Below are 23,778 nucleotides of genomic sequence, written 5' to 3'. Positions count from 1 at the left end.
GATGCAGCCAGCCAGGGCTGAGGCCCGCTCTCTCTCTGCAGCCATCTCAGCTTCTTTGCCTCCAAGCCCAGCCCCACAGCCATGATCCTCAACCTGTGGGAGGCGAGACACTTTCCCAACGGCAACCTAAGCCAGCTGGCCGCGGCCGTGACCGGACTGGGTCAGCCAGATCCTGGCCTCTTCACAGTATCCGAGGCTGAGTGCTGAGGCCCCCGGGCCCCGAACGCCTACATTCTCACCAGCTTTGGCCCCGGCCAGGGATGAACAGACGCTGAGCTGGGGCCCTCCACCCATCCCAGGGAGAGCTGCGTGGACAGGTCTCCTCCTGGCTGATGCTGTCCCTTAATGCCGGTCCTTCAGACCCTGCCCACACTCCCGCTCTCCACAGCCTGCCTGGCCAGGCTGGCACTGCCACCTACTCCCACTCTGCCCCTGCCCGCGGGGCCCAGGGACACAGTGCCTGGAGCCAGGCGAGGCCAGGCCCGGCCCATTCGTGTGTGCGCGTGCGCGCGTGATGCTACCTCTCCTCCTGCCCCTGGCCAGGGCCCCGCATGCACGTGGACATGCACGCACACGCTGGGCTCGGGCCGCGCCCGGCCTCCTGCCTGAGCCAGACCTTATGCAAACGTTTCTGTGCCTGCTGGGTAGGGGCACGTCTGAGGGGCCCGCCCACGCCTGCGGGACCAAGGGCACGGCCGGGCGAGCAGGAAAGGCCTCTGGGCTCAGGCACCCAGCCACACGCGGGCACGTGCGTGCGTCCACCCCACCGAGCGCACGTCTCCACCACCTTCACTTCTCACGCCTGTGCACCGGGGTCCCGCCCACGTCCCTCACGCCCCCACCCCCAGTGTTTGTACACATCTGCCTCTCACATGCTGCCCTGCCCCCACCCACCAGGGACATGAGCGGCTCTCCCCACCCCCGACCCCAGGCCTCAGCCGCAGGTGCCCTGTCCGGCGGGGCGTGTGAATATGCAACGGGAGCCCCGTGCTGGGCAATGGCGTGTGCGTGTGCCAGGCGTGCCCATCCCGGGGCTGGACAAGCCCCCCCTCCGGGCCGCCCCTCGAAGCTTGTGTCCTGACTCCGTCTGAAGTGCATTCACGCCCTTGCACTTGGCCTTATGTACACAGCCTTGACCGGCTGCCGGGGCATGTAGGGATTTTAGCAGACGTGAATGTAAATAAATTATATATATATATTGCTAACCCAAGTGCTACCTCTTGGGGGAAGCCCAAGGGCTGACACGGGGCGGTTCTGGTGCCGGATCCACCTAGCTCCTCTGCAAGCGCAGAGGTGGAGCAGATCTCAGACGCGGGCCATCTGGGCGAGGCGGCAGGCGACGGCGGTTACAAGGGCCGCCCCTTTGCCGGAACCATCCTCTGACTGCAGGAAGGTGACGGCACAGCGGGGGGCCAGCGCACGCACTGTGTCTGCCACGAGGCTGGAAAAGCTGGGAAGTGGAAGCTGGGGGTGAGCCCAAGCCAGTGGCTCTGCCAGCCCTGCCTCCTTGCCCCGCCCCGCCGCTTCCATGCTCACTGGGGGTGCAGCTTGTAGAGGGTCCCGTCCACACCCACGGTCACCGCCAGCTCCTCCAGGCCCCTATTCTCACGGATCTTCTCCACCACAGCGGCCACGCCTGCCCCGCAGAGCTGGGCAGCGCGCCGGGACACGGCTTGGCACACCTCTCGGACCACCAGGGCATCGTCCGAAGTCAGGGGCAACCCCAGGTCTTCCAGGATGGCTCGGACCTGCCGCAAGGCCAGGCTGTCGCTGGGAAGCGGGTGGTGAGAAGCAGAGGGGGGAGCCCTGAGTTAGCAGGACCCCACCCCCAGCCCAGCACTCGACGCCCCCCACCCCATATGAGCTCTTTGGGGAGATGGGGAGACAGTTGAAGGCCACAGAGACCTTTCAATCTCGGATAGGAACTTGGTCTTGAAGATGTCCCTGCTCTGCAGGCGCTGGGTCTGCTGGCCCCGGAAGAGCACACCCAGGCTGTTCAGGTGCAACAGGATGTGGCGAACGATCTCCCCCAGGTACATGCCACTGATCAGCTTCTCAAACCTGTGTGACACACGCACCCACACACACGGGACAGGAGACTCCCATTAGCCACCACTGCTGCCCCAGTTGGCTGCCACAAGACCCTGCTGGCAGACCCCCTGGGCCAGATCCCCTGCCTAGCCCACCTCTGCTTGCCGGGGTTGATGGATGCTCTGTCCACACTGGCATCGAAGCAGGTGCTGGGCACACTCAGCCTGCCATCATCCCCAAAGGCGCCCCACTCCATGTTGATGCACATTCGGCCAGAGTCCCCAGGCACGCCTGCCACGTTCTGAAGCTCCTCCATGTAGCAGGCGTTGGTGCCCGTTCCTACAAAGGCCAGGCCGCGTGGGGGGGGGGGGGCAGGGGAGGGCTTTCATTGTCAGGACCAGGCCCCTTTAGGCCCTTGAGTCCTGTACCTCACACCCAGATGAACAGCTGGGGCTCCTTTCCAACCTTTCCATCTGCCCACGCTCAAACTTGTCTCCTGCCCGGTCCTGCACCTCCTGCCCTCCCGGTGTCCTGCCATCATCCCAGACTGCGCTTCCTGGAACACCCCTTAGTGACGCCATCCTCCGGGGCATGTGACCGCTCCTCACTGCCCAGTGAGAAGGTCCTGGAACCAGCCTCCCAGGCCCTTGAGCTCGTAGGGGTTGGCCCCGGAGCTGGGAACCTAGTGAGAAAAAGCACGAGGAGCCCAGAGGGCCACAGACATGCCAGAGAAGCCGTGTTTGAATCGGGCCTTGATGCTGCCCAGAGGAACCATCACCCCGGCGGTGGGCCCACCTGGGGAAAGGCAGCTTCTAACTTCGCAACACTCGGTTGATTCTTGCCAGCCTCACTCAGAACCCACCAACCCACATTTGTATACGTAGATCTGGAAGTGGCTTTGCCCACCACCTGCCCCGGGCCTGTCAATGGGAGGCTGCCATGGGCCCTGTGTTCAAAGAGAACCCAGTCCAGAGTGAGGACCCCAAACCCTAACTTTCTCAGCATGTCTCCCTGGTCCCAAGGGGCCTTTCCTTCCCAAATTTAACCCTGTTCGAGGCTGGCCACCTTTGTCTGGAGTCTGGGTGCCTCTCTAACTACCACCTGCTGTCTGGGCTCAACTCCTCCTTCCTCTGGTGCCCAGCTGACCATGGGGTGGGTGTTCAAAATGGCCTTGAAGTGGGTGAGCGGCCCTCCCAGCTCACTACCCTGCCCCCCGCCCATTCTGTCCCAAGCCCCGAGTGCACACCCTCAGCTGGGCACACAGCACATCTGGCCCTCTCTCGTTCTCACAACCCTGAGACAGGGTTTCTCGCAGCTTGGAGGCAAGCACACAGGAGTGACATGCCCAAGGTCAGACAGACAAATCCAGTTGATTCCGACTTATGGCCACCCCATGTGGGTCGGAGTACCACTGTGCTCCACATGGTTTCTCTGCTGGTTTTTGGTTAAGCTGATCACCAAGCCTATCTTCTGAGTTGCCATGGGTCGACGTGAACCTCCAAGCTCCAGTTAGCAGCTGAAAGAGCATAACTGTTTGCACCATACAGGTAGGAATGCCCATGCATTTCCATCTAAATTGATTTGACCCCCTAAGCCCAGGTTCATTTTAATAATGGGAAAGCTGAGGCTCAGAGAATTTAAGTGACAGCGAGTCCGTGGCTGAGCTGGACAGGAATCCATAGCTCCAGACTGCCAGTCCAGTTAGACTCCCAGGATAGGATGGAAGTGATCCCGCATCCCCAGTGCCACAGGGCGTCCACCCCGAGGACTCAGCATCAGGCAGGAAACTAACTTCAGGCAGTGGGCGCACAAGAGAGCAGGGCCCCTCCTCACCGACAATGAGGCCAACCTCGCAACGGTGGTCTTCATAGCCACAGGACATCATGGTACCCACCGTGTCATTGACAATGGCAACCACATTCAGCTCCACTGCCTGCACATAAAAGGATGCCGCTGGTTGCTGGGCAACTCAGTTGTCATGGCAACCAGCATGGACCCAGAGGTCTCTACTGCGGAGGGCCCTCTTCTTAAGAATTGGGAGGTCCTTCACTTTCCCCAAGACCTGCCACAACCCCCTCCACCAGGGCCCCAGAGGCAAACTTTCACCTGTCTTCTCCCGATGGCTTCCCGCAGCAGAGTCACAACATCCTGGCCCTCACAGTCTGAGGCATTGAAACCCTTGGTCCACGTCAGGAGGATGCCCTAGGGTGGGACCGAGAAGAGCAAGAAGCTGGAGGCCCCTTGCAGCAGAGAGGCTCCCCAGAACCTGCCTTCTCCCCAGCCCCCAACACCATGCCTATGCTTTCTTCCCCTTCCTTTCCCAAAGATCCATTCCACTTTGCACATGGTTCCAGGCCTTGCCCTCTGCCCCTCCCCTTTCCTCGGGAGGCTTTTCGTGTGAAGAAACCTATTCATAAGCGCCAACCAAACGCTGTCTTCTGTCATTCCTTCCAGGATGCTCAGGTGGTCTGAGGGTCTCAAGGCATTCGTCCAAATGGACTGGCCCTCACTGGGTGAGGAGTGCACAGCGGGTGCTGTGTGTTTGGGAAAAGGGGACAGAGCAGGCTCAGAGGTCCCAGTGACAGCAGAAAGAACTAGGAAGGCAGGAATGGTGTTGCGGACAGAGCTGCATTCCCAGGAAACAGACACTGGGCAGAATGGGGGCGAGCCCAAAGAGCTCTGTGGGGGCACAGTGAACTTGGTGAGCTTAGTGACCAGGGGTGTGACTGCATCCAGGAATGCTCTTTCCCAGCTGCACCTCCGGGAGCGGGGAGTGGGGCTCTTAGTGAGAAAGGCTGCTCTGCCCAAGTAGGAGCCGGGATGCTGTCTGGATATCTCTGGGCAGGATGTTCCAGAGCCATTAACAACCACGCTTCGCAGTCATCTTTTCCCCGAGTCCCTCTTTCTATTCTAATGGCAGCGAAGGGGGCTCTGTGCTCTGTCTCAAAACCAGAAACCAGAGCAGAGGGTGGAGGAAGGGGAGGCATGAGTGGGGTCAGACCAGGAGATCAGAGCTTCCCACCCCCAACAAGGGAAAGAGGCTCCCCAACTGGGGAGGGGAAGCCCGCGTTAAGGTTTGTGGGGTCTGTGTAGGGCGGACACAGAAAGGAGTGGGTAGTGCCCGGGGCCATGTGAAGACCTGAGAGGAAGTGGCAGGACAGGTGTCCAGACAACTGGGGCCAGAGCCATCTTCTCAGTGACCCCTGCCAGGTTCCCTGTCCTGGGAAGAGGAAGTCCCTGAATGGGTCAACATTGTCATTACCCCCTGCAACACCTGGAAGTGAAGCTGAGCTCCAGGCGCACAAACAAGTCTGTCTTGGCAGACCCAGGCAGCTGCCCCCTGAGCTGCTCTTGGACAAAAAGCCAAAGCCAGCCACCACCTTTGGGTGACCCTGACTCACGGCAACCACACAAGGACTGACCCAAAAGAGGGAGCATGCTCCACCTGAGCCAAGCCAGCCCAGCAGAGAGGCCAGTGCCGAGTACAGGACCCAGAGGACCAGAAGGACCAAGGCAGCCTGCGTCAGAGAGGGTGGATACTGTCCCCTGGCCAGATGTTAATGCTGCCCAGGGACCACAGGGTGCAAAAGTGGGCATCCAGGCAGAAGTAAGAAGGGGAGTCCTGGAAGCCTGGCCTGCTGGCTCTGCAGGGCCGCCCCCTCAGATGTCCACCCGAGCTTATCACACTCGTCTCTGGACACAGCCAGACCTCCACCTCCTAAACTGCCACCCCAGTCCAGTACCCACTCCAGAGCCAGACCCCGAGAGGGCAGCAAGCAAGGGTGGAGGGGAGCGGGGACAGAGGCTGTGTTACTGCAGGCCCCTCAAGACACGGCCCAGGCTGGGGCCTCTGGTCTGCCATGGATCGCACCTACCTAAGAGCAGGTGGCCTTCCCTGAGCCCTGGCACTTCCCCACTGTTTTGGGGCAGCTCCAGCTTTCCACCCCGGCTTTTTCACTGCCCTGGGCACCGGGCCACTTCATCACACCCCCTCCCGCTGGGGAAACTGAGGCCAAATGCAAGGCCTCTCCCCCCTCCAACTCCGGCCCAGGATGCCGAGTGTTGCCCCTCTCCATCTCAGGAGCTCTTGCTCGCCTGCACCCAGCCTCCCTCACCTGGTCCAGGCCCAGCTGCCTGCACGGGAAGGAGAAGGTGAAGCCCAGGGGCAGGCTCTGCCCACTCAGGCCCTGCCTCTGCTGGAAGTCCACGATGCAGTCCACAATGTGGTCGAAGAGCTGCGGGGGAGTGGAGTCAGGTAGTGGGTGGGGGCCCCCCATCACTCCTCTCCCCCGCCCCCCGCCTCCAGCCCAGGCTGCGCATACCTGCCGTCCAGTGCCCTGGGCCACTTGCTCAGGGATGGCGTAGACCTGGCTGGTGATCTGCACACCTCCAGCGGCCACCCGCACCAAGAGGACCCGGAAGTGGGTGCCCCCGAGGTCCAGGGCTAAGAAGTCCCCACGCTCTGTGGGGCAGAGGCCCTCAGTGCCAGCAAGGGGAGAGTCCCGCTCTGGAGCCCTCAGGAGCCCAGGGCCTGCCACCACCCCCTCAGCCCACCCTCACCACTGCCGTCAGGTGTGGCGCGGACGTAGGTGGGCAGCATGCGCAGGGAGGAGGCCTCCCCACGGAGCCCCTGGGCCATGGCCTCCCGCATCTGGGCCTGCACTACCACCAGCTGCTCCTGGTCCAGCCGAAAGGGTGCCAGCGTCTCCTCCAGTAGGCACCGGTGGGCTGCCAGGCGGGCGGCCACTGCGGTCACCACGGCCACACCCCGGCCACCCCCATCCTCTGAGGGAATGAAAGTGACACTGCACTCTGGGGCCAGGAGCATCACTGTCTCCTGCAGGAGGCTGCGAAACCTGCAGGCAGGAGATGCACCGGGCTGGCTACCATCCCTGCAAACCGCAGGGCACTCAGTACACCCCACCCCACCCCATTGAAGTACTGGCCCAACCCCCCACCAGACCCCCTTTGCCTGGGTGTCCTGCCCCTGCAATCGTGGTACCCAGGGCTCCTCCCTGTGTGTACCACACTGTGCATGCCACCTGCTTGCACAGGATGGAGCGTGCCCAGTACCTGGGGAGTCGTGCCAACACCCGGCCTCCGGTGGCCACGGAGAGTTGGAGAGCCTGCTGCTCCCGGCTGTGCTGGAGGCGGCCCAAGACAGCGGCCAGGGCGGTGGCACATAGGCGGGCAGCTCGAGTGGACACGGCCATGCAGACACTCTGCACCAGCCCCACATCCGAGGCCCCTGGGCTCAGGCCCAGGCTCTGCAGGACAGTGAGGACTCTGGCAGTCCCGGCTGAAGGGCTGTGGAGGGACAGGGCACCGGTTTGGGTCTCAGGGGTCCAGCTACCCGACCAGCTCCCAAATCTCAATGGAAAACCCATGGCTCCCAGCTTGGCCAAGGCAGCCCCCCCCCTCTCACACTTACTCCTGCAGCTCAGCCACATGCTCCAGTCCCAGGGTGCCACGGCTCAGCAGGGCAGGGGGTGTGCAGCCCCCAAAGAGGAGGCCATGCTGGGCCAGGTGAGCCAGTACCAGCCGCACCAGCTCGCCCAGGTACAGGCCCCCAATCAGCTTCTCAAACCTGCAGGGTGGGGGGACAGAGCCTTCGATAACCTTCAGCTCAGCAGGCCCAGCCTCTGAGACACCCTGCCCCACCCCCCCAGAGGGTGTCCCAAGAAGCCCATGGGTGCTCATCAGCCCCTTCTGCCCTCTGGCCTAAGTGAGGGGTCATGGGATGCCAAGAAGGGCATGGGGACACGGCTCGGTTAGTCTCCAGCCCCAACCCCTGCCAGCACCCACCAGAACCAGAGAGAGGGAGGCCAAGGCTTAAGAACTTGAGTTATGGGAGCTGGAGCCCTGGAGCCCTCTCTTCCTTGGGCCAAGCCAGGTTCTCTCAGGAGGCAGAGAGTGCGGCTTGCAGGGCTGAGCTCAGAGGGACAGGTGGGGCCCAGGGCCGGGAAGCAGCCACCTCTGAGCACCAGGATTCAGGGACTCCAGGTCCAGGGCATGGTCGAAGGGGGTCAGCACCAGCCCCAGGGCTCTGTCGTCTCCGAAGGAACCCCACTCAACACTGACGCAGACGCGGCCCCGGTCCTCATCCAGCGCCGCCACGTGCCGCGCCTCCTCCATGTAGCAGGCGTTGGTGCCCGTGTCTGCCAGGGACGCCCTGTCAGCACCTGTTCACCAAGGAGCCTCCCCGCCCCGCCCAGCCCACCTTCACAAACGCCACCCTCACCTACGACGAGGCCGACCTCACAGGGCCCAAGTCCTGGGTCACAGCCCATCATGGTGCCCACCGTGTCGTTCACCACGGCAACCACGCTGAGGCTGGTGACCTGCACAATGGAGAGGGCAGAGGTCATGGAGCAGGGGAGTGGGGTGGGGGTGGGGGTGGGGAAAGCAGACGGGGCTGACCTGGGTGACAGCCACTGCTGCCGGGCCCAGGGGGCTCCTGTAGCTCCCAGCCCGCAGCTCCTGTTCCCCCTTCAGTAGAGACTATCTGTCTGCACAGGGCTCCCATCATCTAACAGTGGCATGCGTATATGGATCAGCTGTCCCTAGGAGCCTGGGGCCTCCTCCCAGACAGGGCCAGTCTTTGTACCTTTGCTCCCCTCCAGGGTCCTGGGTCTTTATGGGACCTTTCCCACCCTCCATGGGAAGTCCTCCAGCTGCACAAAGGGTTAACCCGCTTGGCTGCCAACTAAACAATAGGATCAGAGATTCGAATCCCCTCTAGGGGTGCCCTTGCCAGAAAGGCCTGGTGATCTATTTTCAAAACAGCAGCTATTGAAAACCCTGTGGCACTGGACCAGAGCTCTCGACACACGGGATCCAGGATGGAGGAATTTCCTCAGGACCAGTAATGGGAGTAATGATACCAGGAGGATAGGGGAAGGTGGGGGGAGTATGGGGGGATTGATTGCAATGATCGACATACACCGCCCCCCAGGGGAACAAACAACAGAAATGTGGGGGTGAAAGGAGACAGTGGAGGGTGTAAGATATGACAATAATAATAATTTATCAAGGGGTCATGAGGGTGAGAGGGTGGGGAATGGAGGAGAAAAAAAAGATGAGTTAATACCAAGGGCTCAAGTAGAAAGAAAATGTTTTGGAAATGATGGTAGCAACGTATGTACAAAAGTGCTTGATACAAAAAAATAAAAATAAAAAAGTGCTTGATACAATTGATAGACGGGTTGTTCTAAGAGCTGTAAGAGCCCCCAATAAAATGATTTATTAAAAGAAAAAAGAAATGTAAAAAAGAAAAAGAAAAGCCCATGGGGCACCGTCACCAGACACTCCTGGGGGCACTCTTGAGCCAGGGCCAGCTCGACAGCAACTGCTTCTCTGCCCGTTTCCTGTTCTATGAAATGGGGGGATGGCAACTTCCCCAGGCTGACACCGGACGAAGGACACGGGCTGAGACGGCAGGTGCTGTGTGGGCTGAAGGGCAGGTTGGAAATGGGCACTCCTGGAGGCACAGAGTGGCGCATATGGGCACTTCCAGGTGCCCAGGACCTAGCCCTGGGGGCAGCCCTCACCACGCAACTGCCCACCGACTCACCCCCTGCCTCTTGAGGGCCTCTCTCAGCAGCCGGACCACATCCTGGCCTTCCACGTCACTGCACTTAAAGCCTTTGGTCCAGGAAATGAGGGTGCTCTGAGGGCAGAGAAGCCAGGCCCCCTCCATAGGTCTTCCTGGATGGCATGCCCCTCCACCGGCTACCCTATGCCCTCCCCACCTCACCTGGTCCAGGCCCGTCTGGTGACAAGGGAAGGAGAAGTTGAACCCGAGCGGCAAAGTCCGGCTGTGCACCGGGAGTGCCTCCAGGAACTCGGCCAAGCAGCGGGCGGCGAAATCGAAGAGCTGTAGAAGGTGTGGGCACTGTCACTGTGTGCTGTCCATCCCTCCCAGGGTTCAGAGGTTGGGCCAGGGATGCTCACCTGCTGTCCGGGGCCTAGCATCACGTCCGGGGGGATCACAAACTCCCGGCTCCTGGGCTCCACCCTGCTGCCCTCAGTGCCCGTCAGAGTCACCCACAGAACACGTAAGGAGGCCCCTGTGGCCCCAAGCTCCAACACCACGAAGTCTCCCTGCTCTGGGGACAAGCAGGTCACGGAAATACATCATTAGCCACGGCCTCCCAGGAACACGCTCATGACTGCCAAGTCTGGTCAGGGGACCTGAGGAGTGGGGTGGGCCGAAGGGATCCCCTTCTCTGGGAAGCACCCCTCGCCCAGGCCTGGCCACCCACCGGTGCCATGCGGGGTGGAGCCCACGTATGCCGGCAGCATTCGGACAGCAGGGGCGGGGCCATTCTGCCCCAGTAGCGCCTGCTCCATGGAGCCCAGGAGGCTGGCCTGGATCTGCCGAAGCTGTGCCTCGGTCACCTCAAACTGCTTCAGGCATTCCTGCACCTGCGAAGAAGCAGGCTGGTGTCCAGGCCAGGCTCCCCAACTTCAGCCCCACGGAGGCTGGGCCAGCCTGGCTCCCCCTCCTCACCGCAGTCCAGGCAGCACCCTCCCTCAGCAGGCCACCACACACACACTCCCCTGAATTGCCAGCCTACCTCCTCCCATCCCCACCCCACGTGCTCTTGCGGCCCACAGCCTGTCCTAGTCCTGCGTCCCTCCACGGGGCTCTCAGGAGGGAGGGCCATCCTTCTCAGTCCTCCTCTCAGCCTCGGTGCCCAGAGGCAGCTGCTCCAGGAGCTGTCGCTGAATGAGTAGCCAGATGAACAAGCACACAGGGAAGAGTTTTCAATGGTCACTGATCCTTCTCCTGGGGCAAGCTGATCAGGCCCAGCTGAGTGAGCGTGGAGCCCAGTCCACAGAGGACAGCCCTGGGCCAGCCACTCAGCCTGTGACAAACCGCAACCAAGCCCCTGTGGGCTGCCCAGCACTGGTTCAGGCACCGACCACAGAGTGGTCGGCCATGGCCCACTCCTGCAGTCGGTGATCCAGTGTGGGGCACAGGAAACGGGACAACAGACAAACGTGGCTCTGGGATTTCTTCTTTTCATTAAAAGGACAGGATTAAAAGCTAAAGAGTGGGCAGGGGAGGAAGAGAGATTGTTAGGTAGCTGGTCAGAGGTCTGAGGAGGTCTCCCAGGGACAAGTCATTTGGAGCTCTAGGGGAGAGCACAGAGAGACGCTCTTCAGAGCAGGAGGTGGATTGGGGCCCAGACAGGGCCGGGAGGCTTGGAGTATGGAGGGGAGGCATGGCAGGCGGGCAGCTCAGGTCCTCGCTCTACCATAGCCTGTGGTTAGGTAACCCCAGGGACACTGGGGCGCAGGGGGGTGACACGTTGGGTTTCTAACCTCACCATCAGCAGTTCAGACCCACTAACCACTCTGCAGGAGGAAGATGAGGCTCTTGGCCCCCGTAAGTATTTCCAGCCTCAGAAACCCCTAGGGCCTGCTCGGCTCTGTCCTACAACGTCACTGTGAGTTGGAATCACCTGGATGGCAGTGAGTGTGGTTTGCTGTCTGGCATAGGTAGCTCTAGAACAGCTTCAGCGCTTCACCTCTGCATTCAGAACCTCCTGACAAGAGGTTCCAGCCTTCCAAGAGGTCCCAGCAGCCTTGACCACTTCAGGCGTCAACCATTTCATTCTGCTTGGGCCAGCTCTCCCTGTGCACTGAGGTAGCAGTCAAGACATGCCACGCCACAGCATGCTGCGTTGGGATAATCTGCTGCAAGTGACCTCTTTCAGAGCCTAACAAGCCAAGGTGACCCTTTGATGACTAAGGTGCATGTGGCTAACCTGAGCCATGGTCTTTTCAACCACCTGCTAGCTGCCGAGCACAGGCAGGGCAGTGAGACAGGAAGGCAGAGGAGGATGGATGGATCTACGGTGCCCGGCTTGAGAAGCATGTCGAAGATGCCAGGGCTGCGGGCACAAACAAGTCCGTCTTGGAAGACGTAGCACCAGAAGTTTCCTGTGGAGCACTGACAGCGAGACGTACTTTGGACACAACATCAGGGAAGACCCCAAAGTCCCTTGCATCAAAGGGACAGCATATGTGACCAAGTAGAAGGTCCTTGAAAATGAAGGAAACCCTCAAAGAGATGGGCTGACTGAGCAAGGGTCACAGCAAACAAGGGGCTCGTGCGGACGGTGTGTGGCGGGGCAACTCAGGGTCCATGTGCATCCTCTAACCACCATCCGGAACCGCCGACAAGCGACCACATGGCCCTGGAACTCGGGTCCTCTCTGGTTGGTAGACTTTCTAAGGCCCTCGCTTCTTCAAGTTCTATCTCCTGTGTCACACAGTTTCCTTGTCGATTCCATCCCAAGCACCCACTACCCCAGCAAACTGACTTGAGCACTGGACCATGAGGCTGATCCCTAGAGGGGCGGGTGTGGAGAGGAGGACGGCTCAGCCACACCCACCCGCCCTCTTTGTGTTGAGAAAGGAAAACTGATCCCTAAAGGAGGCAGATGACCTTAACTGTCGGGCCGAATGTGGACTTATGAGCCTGCATGACACTAGATGCTTCCAGTGGCCACACCAGCAAGGAAAGGTGACTGCTGTTTACTAAGTGAGGAAACTGAGGCTCAGAGCAGGGCCATCATCGCCCTAACCCAGGTAGCTATTAAGGTGCAGGCTGCACTCTGAACCCATATCGGGCTGCAAAGACTCACGACTCACTGCTATCGAATTGAGTCACAGTGACCCTATAGGGCGGGGCAGAACTGCCCGTGGGTCTCCAAGACAGGGGCTCCTGATGGGAGGAGAAAGCCCTGACTCTCCTGCTGAGCAGCTGTGGTTTCAACCTGCAGCCCTTGCGGTTAGCAGGAGCCCAACGCAGAATCTCTACAACCACCAGGGCTCCGACTGCAAAGGCCTGCCCCCCAAATGGAAGCATTCTAAGACAGCAATGCCATCTGGAAGGCCCCTAACATCCCCCGGGATGGGGGAGGGTACAGCCAGGAGCACTGCGTCTGAGGAGACCACTTCCAAGTCACACTGCACTGAGCCCTGCTGCCACCTCTTCTGCAGGATGAGACTTCAATGAGATGCAGAAGTGTCCCAGCGATGGGGGGACCAATCTGGTCCCCTGCTGTGGCTGCAGACAAGCATGTTGCATGAATAGTTGTGGACAGAGGGATGGAATGGGATCGCTCGGGGGACCGTGTGCAGGGCTGTGCAGTCAGGAGGGGTGTTTTCTGGTTGCGTAATGCAGGCAGGAGAGTTCGGCGAACGTGGATGGGTGGTCTGGGCGGATGGCTGTACTTCTGCCCTCCTGGGTGTGGGCAGAGACTCAGGCAGACTGGGGGCGGGATGGGGCAAGGACCAGCTGGAAGCAGCCCTGGAACATCCCCTTTGTCCCCTCCCCCTTCCTGAGAGTGGGGAGAGCCCTCAGGAAGAGGGGACAGGGCATCAGAGAGGACGCGGCTTGGCCATGTGGCTTCAGTACTGAGGGTTGCTCAGACCCCGGGACTGGACGGGCTGTGGCCTCCCCTCTCCGGGCAGCTTCCCTCCTCACCCAGTGGGCTTGATCGCGGGCCCACCTCTCAGGGTGGGCAGAGATGGGACAAGAGAAGTCCGATAGAGACAGGTTCCCCTTTCCGCACAGCATGGAACCCCTGGCTTAAGGTTCTTGGCTGCTCACTGAAAGGCTGGAGGCTTGAGTCCACTCAGAGGCACTCGGGAAGCAGGGTCTGACTGTCTACTTCCGACCACGCAGCCTGGGGAACCTGGTACAGCACAGGTCTCCTCTGACACCCCCCCCCAGCACCTAAAGTGCAGGCAGCCTGGAAAGCCAGACTCAGTGACCCTCAGGTGGGCCAAGACTCTGAGAGGCTGGCCCAGGTGCTGGACACACACTGTCAACGAGTCCTCTTCTCTGAGAGCTGGGTGAAGGGAGCCAGTCAGGGCCAAGGAGACTTTGATGCCCCTATGAAGCCCCACCCTTCCCACCTCCCCAAGGTCAAAGGGATGATCTCCCTACACTACAGGTAAATGTCCCAAAGCCAGCAGGGTGCATGTGGGACCAGCCCAGGGTCTGAGGAGACACCGGTAGGCCAGGGGCCTAGTCACAGCTACAGGCTGGCCCGGGGCAGGTGCTCAGGGTGGACTCAGCTCAGGCTGGAGGCGGGCGGACACCAAGCCTGGCCGAATGGAATACCCATTCGATGGGTACCAATCCATGCAGCCCCTGACTCTCCGTGAGCTCCCATCCTCCTCCCAGGTGGGCTGGGGAGTTAGACATGATTCTTCTCCATTTCACTGTTGGGAAACGGACTGAGAAACCCAAGTGGCTTACACAAGGGTTTCCTGCTTGGGGGGGGGGGCGTGGGTGGCGGGGCGGGGAGGGGCTTCAACATCGTGTTCAAGATGACAGGCAAAAGCAGAAAGTCATTTCCGAGCAAAGCTTGGGCAGGGGGTGGCTGCCCTGGACAAGAAGTACAGAGACTGCCCAGCCCAGCCTCATCTGTGGTGCCTCTGCGGAGGCCGTGGGGAGCCGTTGGAGGCGCAGGGAAGGTGGGACTCAGCCTGAGTCACACAGGAGCGGTGAGGGAGGTGGCTTTCCAGATTTTGTCAACCACTTTGGGGGGGTGAGTTGGTAAAAGCAACTCAATTGGAGCCCTGTGAGACCTTCATTTCACCTTCCACCTACCTCACCTGTCTAAGCCTCCTGGTCCCATCAGTCAGCTGAGGAGACAATAAGCACCTTGAACTGGCTGGATTCTCAAGGGAGCTAGATCATGACCAGCTATGAAGGATGGGGTGCAGGGGATGTGGGCATGAACCCAGGGTGAACGACACCCATCAATCCTGCAACTGACAGGAAAGTGCAGGAGGCAGGTGCCTGGTGCTGAACTTACCAGTTGGGTGCTGTCTGAGGGGTGGGGTGAGCACTCTGGGCGGGCACTCAGGGCCCCACCCCTGCACCCTGGTCCTACAGGTCCACTGGAGTCCATCTGGTTCCACAGTGAGGTTCGGCCACCTACGAGAGAGAAGGGACGGTGAGCCTCTTACAGGAGGCTGTGACCTGGGCTCACCACTTCTTTCCTCCTGCAGGCAACAGGAAGGAAACTGCAGCCAGAATCCAGAACGTTTAAGCGCCACAGATCCTTTGGTATCCCACCAGAAGGCCCTTGTTGACCCAGAAACATGTGCACTGGGAAGGCTAGTTTCCAACCCATGTGCCAGTCATCCCTGTGCACTTCCTATCTACCTGTCCATCCCCGTGCAGCATGGCCAGGGACCTCAGGCATCAGCCCTCGCAGCCCCACTGGTGCAGGCAGTGGGGGGGTGGACACCTGCCACAGCTGCCAGGCTGCCGCGTCTGAGAGGGGTCTGAGAGGCTGGAGAGTGTAAGAGCGTGAGGCCAGAAGGGGCTGCTGATCAGTGGAGACAACAGTGAGGCTGGACTGCCAGGGTCTTTATGGCAGGCTAAGGTGGCTCCAGGAATTCCTGAGTTAACAGACTCAGCTCCTAGCCGAAAAGTTAGAGTTCATGGTCACTTAAAGCAGTGGTTCTGTAGGACAGAATAGAGCGGCCCCTGTGGTTTGAGACTGTAACTCTCAGTCAGACAAAAGCTTCGTCTTTCTCTCCTGAGGAGTAGCTAGCGGTCTCGAACTGCTGACCTTGTAGTTAACAACCTAACTCATAAGCCTGATGCCACCAAGGCTCCTTCACTCCCACAAGGATGGCTAATAAGGAGCCCTGGTAGCTCTGTGGGTAAGTGGTCACCTGCAAACCACAAGGTAGGTGGTTCAAACCCAGTGTGCAAAAGTGAGGCTATTCCTGTGAGGAATGATAATCTCAGAAACCCTGAATAGGGTCACTGTGACTTGATGGCAGTGGGTTTGATTTGGGTTTAGAATGACTAAGATATTTTAAAGAGAGAGAGAGAGAGTAACAAATGACAGAGGAGACGTAGAGAAAACGGGCACTCACAGATGACTGGTGGAAGATAGTCTAGCAGTTTCTAAATAAGCTAGAGGCAGGGCTGCCATTTGACCCAGCAATTCCATGCCTAGGTATAGATCATACGGATCTACTAGCAATGACATGAACAGACGTGCACACCCACATTCACTGCAGCACTGCTCACGGTAGCGGAAGGACGAAAACTCCAGCAATGACCAAACGGGTAAGGAAAATGTAGTATATGTCTCCATACAATGGGTACTACCCAGTGATAAAGAAAAATGAATTCCTAAAGCACCTTACCATGTGGATTAACTGGAGAACATTGTATTGAGTGAAATAAGTCAATGATGGAAAACAAATGGTGCATGTTCTCACATTTATGAAATGACATGAATGGTAAATTTGCAGGGGGAAAAAGCACTCTCTAGGTAATGTCACTTTCTGTATCGAGAAATGGGAAATCTGGCCCCAAATGTGGGCAACGTGAAGACAGCATGACTGATGTTAACTGATGCCAATAGCTGTACCCAGGGAAAGGGGGTGACTGGGCGAATGCTAGTTGGTGTATGGTTTTGCAACAACAAAAAGGTAGAGACAACAGAGGCAGATACTCATTAGACATAACCACTCAGCTCATGGGGCTGATTCTCTTGGTTTGGGGCTTAGTTGTCTAGTGCCATTATAATAGCAGAAATGCTACAAATGGGCGGCTTTAATAGCTGCGATTCATTCTCTCACATTTTAGAAGGCCAGATGTTTCAATTCAGAACACTGGCTCTAAGAAAAGGCTCTCTCTGTTGGCTCTAGAGGAAGGCCTTTGACTATTTTCAATATCTATGGGTACAACATTCCTTATAGATCTACATGTATCTTGGCATCTGTCTTTTTCTAGGTATAGGAGGTTTCAAGCACGGGGACCCTGGGTCCACAAAGGATATACTCCATGCCCAGCTCTTCTTTCTCGGTGTTGTCAGGTGCCTCCCTCTGCTCACTTGTCTCTCATCTCTTGTCAGGTGCTGCTGGGCACACCTCAACTCCCTTTAGCGTGGGTCAGGACTGTGACCTCAGTAGGGGCGTTGCATTCCACTCTAATCCCTTTATAACTGATTGGCTAATCAGATCAGATCACGTTATGAGGTGGTTCCATCATTGCATAATTATAAATCACCGAGACTATAGCCCAGGAAAGTTGGCATATTTTGAGAGGGCATGATTCAATTCATGGGTTCATGCAACAGGCTAGTCAATTGGCTAAGTTTTTAAAGTTTATGTGCTAGTTCCCAGTATGGTGAGTAGTGTCTAGGGTCTTAAACATTTACAAGCAGTCATCTAAGGTACAACTAGTGGTCTACTCATCTGGAAGAAATGAAAAAGAGGAAACCCAAGAATCAGAGACAGAGCTGGAGTACAGGCCTACTTGCTTACGTGACCCGTTGCCTCCTCCCCTTGGAGAGCAGAACTAGATGGTGCCCCGCTACCACTACTGGACATGCTCTGATTGTGAATGCACCTGACAAATCCTGATTTTTAAAAACGGAGAAAAAAATGTGAACCAGAGCTTCAAATTCTTTTTAAAATCCTGATCTGCTGAACCTATTGAGACTATGGCTCTGATTTACTTCTCTAATTTTGAAGTCACCTTTGAATGAACAGTTTTGCCCTAAGAATGAATAAATTGTCATATTTGAGGATTACATTTCTTAAAATAAATCTATCATCTATCTAATCCAGTGGTTCTCAACCTTCCTAATGCCACGACCCTTTAATACAGTTCATGTTGTAGTGAACCCCCCCAACCATAAAATTATTTCATTGCTACTTCATAACTGTAATTTTGCTACTGTTATGAATCAGGTGAACCCTGTGAAAGGGTCTTTCAACCCCCAAAGGGGTCGTGACCCACAGGTGGAGATCCACTGATCTGCCTAAAGCCCAAGAGTAAACAGCTATTTTAAAACATAGATGAGAATCTGAGGGGAACAGTGTGGCATAATGGGTTATCAATTTTTTAATCATTTTATTGGGGGCTCATACAACTCTTATCACAATCCATACATACATCAATTGTATAAACCACATTTGTACGTTCATTACCCTCATCATTCTCAAAACATTTGCTCTATGGGTTATAAATTGAGCTGCTGTTAACCACAAGATCAGCCATTTGAAGCACCAGCCACTCCAAGGGAGAAAGCTGAGGCTTTCTACTCCAGTAAAGAACTGGTCTCAGCAACTCACAAGAGCAGTTCTGCTCTCTCCTCTAGGGTTGCTATGAGTCTAAACTTGATGGCAGTGAGTTTGGAGTTGAGGGGAGATTAACTAAAAATAAGTGAAAATCGGGGAGAGGGGAAAAATGAGGACCTAATGTCGGGGGTTTAAATGGAGAGAAAATGTTTTGAGAAACGATGTACAAATGTGCTTTACACAATTGATGGGTGTATGGATTGGGATAACAGTTGTATGAGCCCCTAATAAAATGTTAAAAAAAAAATAAGTGAAAATAACTAGAATGGAATAATGAGAATGCTGACAATGCAGAGTGTAACCAATGTCACTGATCCTGACATCCGGAAGCTGTAGGCTGGGAGTGCGTTCCACTGTGAATATGTTCACACGTGAAAACCCTCCGTGGGGCACAGTTCTTCTCTGGCACACGAGGGTCACGAGTCAGCACTCACTGGGCAGCAACTGTTTGGAGGGGCGTGCATGTAATCCTTAAGGCAGGGCGAGAGGCGGCAGGGTGCAGTATGGTGGATCTGTTTCAACAAGCAGTTGCACTAATGGTGTGACTTTGTGTAAGTAGCTAGAAGCTCCTTAAATTTCAGTGTTAACAGAAAGTACGAGGAAACAACCACCCACCCCCCTCACAAGGCTGTCATGAGAATGAATTGGGGTCACACCCGGGGACCTGCTTGATGAGATCCAGTGTGCAGTGCAAATGCTAGCTCCTGCTGCTTTTGACGCAGCCATGGTAAGGCCACTCAGAGTCCAAGACGCTGCTCCCCACAAAGCGCTGCCCCCCCCCCCCAGCTCTTTCAGCCACTTGCCCGAGGGTCTTCACCTGCGAAGTGGGAATCAGGGCTGGGTGGGACATGGTGGATATCAGAGTGTGTCTTCAGAGCTATTTCTCTGAGTCTGAATGGAAATTCTGTGGGCTTCAATGTCCTCCTCAAGAACACAGATTTAACAAATTCTTGTGAGGCTTCAAGGCGGGCATGGTCCTGAAAGGTCTTTGCAGAAGGACTGTGTAAGGTAACGTGGTTTGCTCCCCTCGCAAGAGGCAGCACTGAGGTTCCTTGAGGCTGACTGGGGGCCCTTCCGGGGTGGAGGAAAGGAATATGTTCTCCTGAATCCTTCCATCTCTCTCTCTTGACAGCAAAAGTTCTGGGAAATAGCGCTGTGACCCTCCCACCCTCTGCCTTCATGTGGTCACCTACATCTCCTAACTGCCCACTGCCAAGCCTTCCCCCAGAGTCCTCACTGCCCTCCCCCAGCACAGCCAGAGGCATTTGCCCTGGACCACAGCGGCCACAGGTTCTCCCAGGGGTCCTTCCTCAGTCTCAGTGGCCGTCAGTAACCTCGCCTTTCCTGAAAGGATGGGGTTTGTGGTTTGTTGAGGGTCCACTTCTCCACTCTTATCTTACCCACCCCCAAGACAAAAGTCCCTCTATCCTGTCAAGTCCTAGATCCCACACTCAGACATCACTATCCGAGCACTGGCTGAGCAGAGCAAACCCAGTAATCACAAGTATGCTCATGTTCTCCCTTGTCCCCACACCCCCTTTCCTCATCACATTGCCCAGACACCTCGAGAGAGGCACAGAGCCACCAGGTTAGCTAGACGCATCCGAGGGCCACACTTAACACGGCCTCAGTGCTCAGGCTCCGTGGAAGGACACTCCTGCATGGGCCTGCTACACCGGCCACTGCCTTCAACCTTCCATCTGATCATTCCCGGAGGCTCCTGAGCAACACCTCTGCTTCCAGTCTGACCTCCTCCTCACCCCACCTGCCTCTCCCAATGTCAACCGTGCCTGTGCTAAAACCAGGTCATGCCCCACCTTTATCTCCCCTAAAAGAGGAAGCAAGCAAACTTTCATATTGTGATCACTCCCCGTTGTTGAAGAGTCCAGAACTTTACCATGGCATCTCCGGGCTCTCCCCTCTCTCTTCCTCTGAGCTCTCTCCTGTGCCTCCTCTCCCATGGCCCTCCGTGCACAGTGACCACAAGCCGCCCACCCTCCCCTGCCTCTCAGCCACTATCAAACTGCCTTCTTAGCCTGGAAGGCTATCTCTAGTGTCCTGCAACATCTGGGCCAATACAGCTAAGTGCTGAATGCAGTGTTTTCCCCGAAGGCGTCTTGGTGGCCCAGTGCCCAAACTTAGCTGTCACCCCCAGGGTGGTGGTTTGAGACCACCAGCGGCACCAAGGGGGAACAGACCTAGCCACCTGCTCCTGTAAAGGTTCCTGCCCAGGAAACTCTGGGCAGTTCTGCTTTGTCACACTGGGTCACTATGAGCTGGAATTGACGCAACAGCACACAGCTGAGAACAGGAGTCCTTGGGTGGCATAGTTAAGAGTTCAGTTACTAGCCTAAAGGCTGCCAATTCACACCCACCCAGAGGCTCCTTGGCCAACAGCCCCGGTGGTACATTTCTGCAGCCTTAAGTCGGCAGTGATGAAAACCCTCCGAAGCAGTTCTACTCTGCTTTTGTGTGATTGCCACAGGTCCGAGCCAGTTTAACAGCAACAGTGCAAGTATATAAAACCCTAAGAAACAAGTTCTCTTCTCGTTTAGGGAACCAAGAAAAATCCATTTCTAACAATTCCCTCAAACTCACATACACCCAATCTACCAAATGGGACTAGTACTGCAGACCTTACAGGTTGGTTTCAAGGATAAAACAAAGCAAATGAGGCAACTCTCTTTGGAAAAGGGAGACCTGCTGGCATAGTGGCTATACACTGGGCTGTTAACTGCAAGGTCAGCAGTTCAAAACCACCAATCATTCTACTCCCTTGAGTTAGTCTCAGAAACCCACAGGGGCAGTTCTACTCCTTCCTTCAGGGTCTGAGTCGATATCTACTTGATGGCAGTGAGGTTGTTTTTTCCATCTTTGGGAAAGTCCAAGGGGCTAAACAGGAGCTTTCACCCTCCTGAGGCCCAGCTAGCTCATTAATTCTCTTACTCATTCCTACATCCATTCAATGTTCATTCAGTACCTCCATATTCCACACACTGTGGACTTCACCTCAAATAACCTTTGGTCAGTGTTGACGTGCTAGGTAGATGGACTCATGTTGGTCTCCTCCAGCCCTGTGTACAGGGACCAAGGCTTAGCCAAGGTCTGCCTAGGGCTGAGGGGCTGGAGGCCCCCAGCTCCTCTCTCTCCACTGCCTCAGCTCCGCTTTCATTCTGAATGGCATCGTGGACTCCTGCTGAGGAGGGGCACCACCACCCAGACCTTTCTAGCCTCCACTTCTCTAGCACAGGCCACGCAGGAGGGGCAAGTTGGCGGGGTTGGGGTGAGACCTTACCCTGGTCTTGGTGAGTCCTCAGGCTTGAGCTCCTCTCTCAGTCACTAACCCCAAGACCCTGGTTTGTACCCAAAAGTGAAACCCAGGCCCCACCCTCTTCCTCACCACCACTGGCCAGCGAATTCAGGAAGGCACACTTCCTTCCAAGTCAGCCCTAGGGTGAGTACTGCTGTGGTTCAGAATTGAGCAAGATGCTCATGAGAAGTAGGAACCCTGAGCCAAGTCAAGGTCCCAGAAGGTCCTCAGCAGTTCTGGGAGCATTTCTTCTGCCGTCACTGTGTGGGAGCCGAGGTCTTGAAAATATACCCCTGCAAAGGAGCAGGAGGGGTCTTGTCAGAAATGGGTATTTCCAGTGAGGCAGTGCTGGGAAGCAAGAGGCAGAGCCATGCATGGGCAGCGCTAGCCTGGGAGGAAGAGACAGCTGTTGGCCACCTGGTGCTGGACCAAAAGAACAGCATCACGAACGGTCACAGGGTCATGAAAGTGTGCGCCTTCAGACCCGGGTGCAGCACAGAAGGCCTAAAAGGACGTGCAGGTGACGCCTGAGTGGTGGAGGTGCAGCCAACTTGTGGGGCCCAGCGCTTCCTCCGCAGGCAAGGGGCCATGGGCACCTTCTCTGTTGGAAGGGTAAGGCAGGCTCAGGCTCGGGCTCAGCCTCAGCAGAACTGTCAGCCACCAGCTCTTTCTCCTGAGTGTCACAGCCCCTTGGGACATCACTGAGACCATGGCAGGGAACGTGGCAATATTCTTCATTTCAGGGAAAGCTGGTAGGCATTTTTCAACCATGGGCTAACTCATCATGGGGACCCCATGATTACCCAGGCAGCAAATGATCTCCCTGGGACACCTGGCTGGAGGACCCCTAGGGAGGTGGCACTGTATCATTTTGGCAAGCAGCAGACTAGACTTAGCCCTGTTGCAAAGCTGACTGGGTACTGGCCAGGCATACTGGCTCTGAAAAGCAGTCAAGGCCGGGAGAGCACGGACAGAGCAGTCCGTTGCCCATGTAGCCTGGTCATCTGGTTAAGAGAAAATATGGAGCTAAATGTGGAAGGTCCAGCATTATTGATGCTGACAGCCATAAGCTGCAGTTTTCCAAGCTGGGGTGAGGGGATGCCCCTGACAAGCATCATCAGGGCTCTGCTAGGCCATTCTGGAAGTTCTATGTCCATTTTCCCAGGAATAGAATGTCCATGACGGGCACATGGAGGGACGGTGGCCTGAGCTCTAGCTCTGTGAACAGCTATGGCAGCCCTGGCCGGGGCAGAGGCATAGCAGATGCCAGCAGTTCCTGCCTGAGACCAGATGGCCACTGACCAACAAGGGAAGGGTGAGGTTGACCAAATCTTATCATGGCCACTCAGGGTCCATCTCCAGCTGTCCAGAAGGAACTGAAGAATGAATGAGGAGATGCTGCACCTGGAGTGAGGGTGGGCAGCTGCTAGAACCCACAACCCACCCCACCTGTGGAACAGCGCCCAGGCCCACCACTGTGAGTAGTTCACCCTTCAGACTCAGGATGTCACAGGTCACAAGGCTGCTGTGCCTTCAACAGCCTCCTCATCTTTTTCATCATTTCAGTTACAGCTCAACCATGAGCCGGGGAGCCTTTCCTGACAAGCCCTCCTGCCAACCCCCACTGAGTGCCGCCCTGCCTTACTGACTCCCTAATTATCTAGATTTCGTGTATCACTGTATTTACAGCAGCTTATTGAAATCATCCATGTATCTGTCTTCCCCCTAAATAGTGGGCTCATCTTTGACACCCTAAGGTCCAGTTATTGACCTGACGTAACTAGGTATGGTTAATTTGTTAAATGGAGCAGCTCTCCCCTAGTATCCCAATCCCAGGGAGCTGTTATGAAACAGAGGACCATCAGCCTTCCCTTAGTTTGTATGTCCCTCCATCTTCCCCGGGACACGCTCATCCACCACCTGCCTCTTGTACCCTCATCCCACCTCAAAGGAGCCCTCGTAACAAGGTGAACTGAGCATTGGGCTGCTAACCACAAGGTCAGCAGTTCAGACCCACCAGTTGCTCCATAGGAAAAAGATGAGACTGGCTAGTCCTCTAACAATTGGTAGTCTCAGAAACCCTGAGGAGAAGTTCTACCCTGTCCTGTAGTCTCCACCAGTCAGAATCGACATGATGGCAGTGGGTTTTCTGGTTTTAATTTCTCTCCCCACAATTACCATCTGTTCCCCTGAAATCAAATTAGGGCCAAAACGGCAGTGAAGTACACCAAACACAGGTTTCCCAGGTTGTTCTGGGGTTTCAATAAAAGAACATACACTGCATATAACACGAC

The 23,778-nt window shown here is 56.6% G+C and overlaps 2 protein-coding genes across 2 annotated transcripts in view; one reads left to right on the top strand and one right to left on the bottom strand.

Moving 5' to 3' along the window:
• UNC5A (unc-5 netrin receptor A) overlaps positions 1–1,205 on the top strand; it is a 15,331-nt gene extending 14,126 nt beyond the window's left edge. The window contains exon 16 of the mRNA XM_045284688.1: positions 42–1,205. Within this exon, the coding sequence (XP_045140623.1) occupies positions 42–207 (166 nt within the window). The 3' untranslated portion in view covers positions 208–1,205. The remainder of the gene's footprint in view (positions 1–41) is intronic.
• On the bottom strand, positions 1,176–14,972 carry HK3 (hexokinase 3). The gene is made up of 18 exons (XM_004697144.2): positions 14,877–14,972; positions 10,296–10,458; positions 9,985–10,139; positions 9,788–9,907; positions 9,605–9,700; positions 8,273–8,372; positions 8,006–8,189; positions 7,463–7,618; positions 7,105–7,338; positions 6,592–6,887; positions 6,354–6,493; positions 6,147–6,266; positions 4,138–4,233; positions 3,865–3,964; positions 2,187–2,370; positions 1,906–2,061; positions 1,537–1,770; positions 1,176–1,450 (listed from the first exon to the last, which is right to left on the bottom strand). The coding sequence occupies exons 1-18, from the start codon at positions 14,970–14,972 to the stop codon at positions 1,306–1,308; spliced, it is 2,775 nt and encodes a 924-aa protein (XP_004697201.1). The 3' UTR covers positions 1,176–1,305.
• Positions 14,973–23,778: the final 8,806 nt, after the last annotated feature.

This window comes from Echinops telfairi, unplaced genomic scaffold (assembly GCF_000313985.2).
Source record: "Echinops telfairi isolate 266 unplaced genomic scaffold, ASM31398v2 ScPeMD7_7469;HRSCAF=8507_0, whole genome shotgun sequence".
NCBI lineage: Eukaryota > Metazoa > Chordata > Mammalia > Afrosoricida > Tenrecidae > Echinops > Echinops telfairi.
Note: the sequence above shows the minus strand (reverse complement) of the source record. Positions and strands in the feature narration are given on the sequence as shown.

Coding starts and splice junctions, on each gene's coding strand:
- HK3 (XM_004697144.2), bottom strand. CDS start 14,972: ATGGACTCCAGTGGACCTGTAGGACCAGGGTGCAGGGGTGGGGCCCTG. Junction 6,888..7,104: donor GTGTTGGCACGACTCCCCAG/GTACTGGGCACG, acceptor TCCTGCCTGCAG/GTTTCGCAGCCTCCTGCAGG. Junction 2,371..3,864: donor CGAGGTTGGCCTCATTGTCG/GTGAGGAGGGGC, acceptor TGGCCTTTGTAG/GAACGGGCACCAACGCCTGC.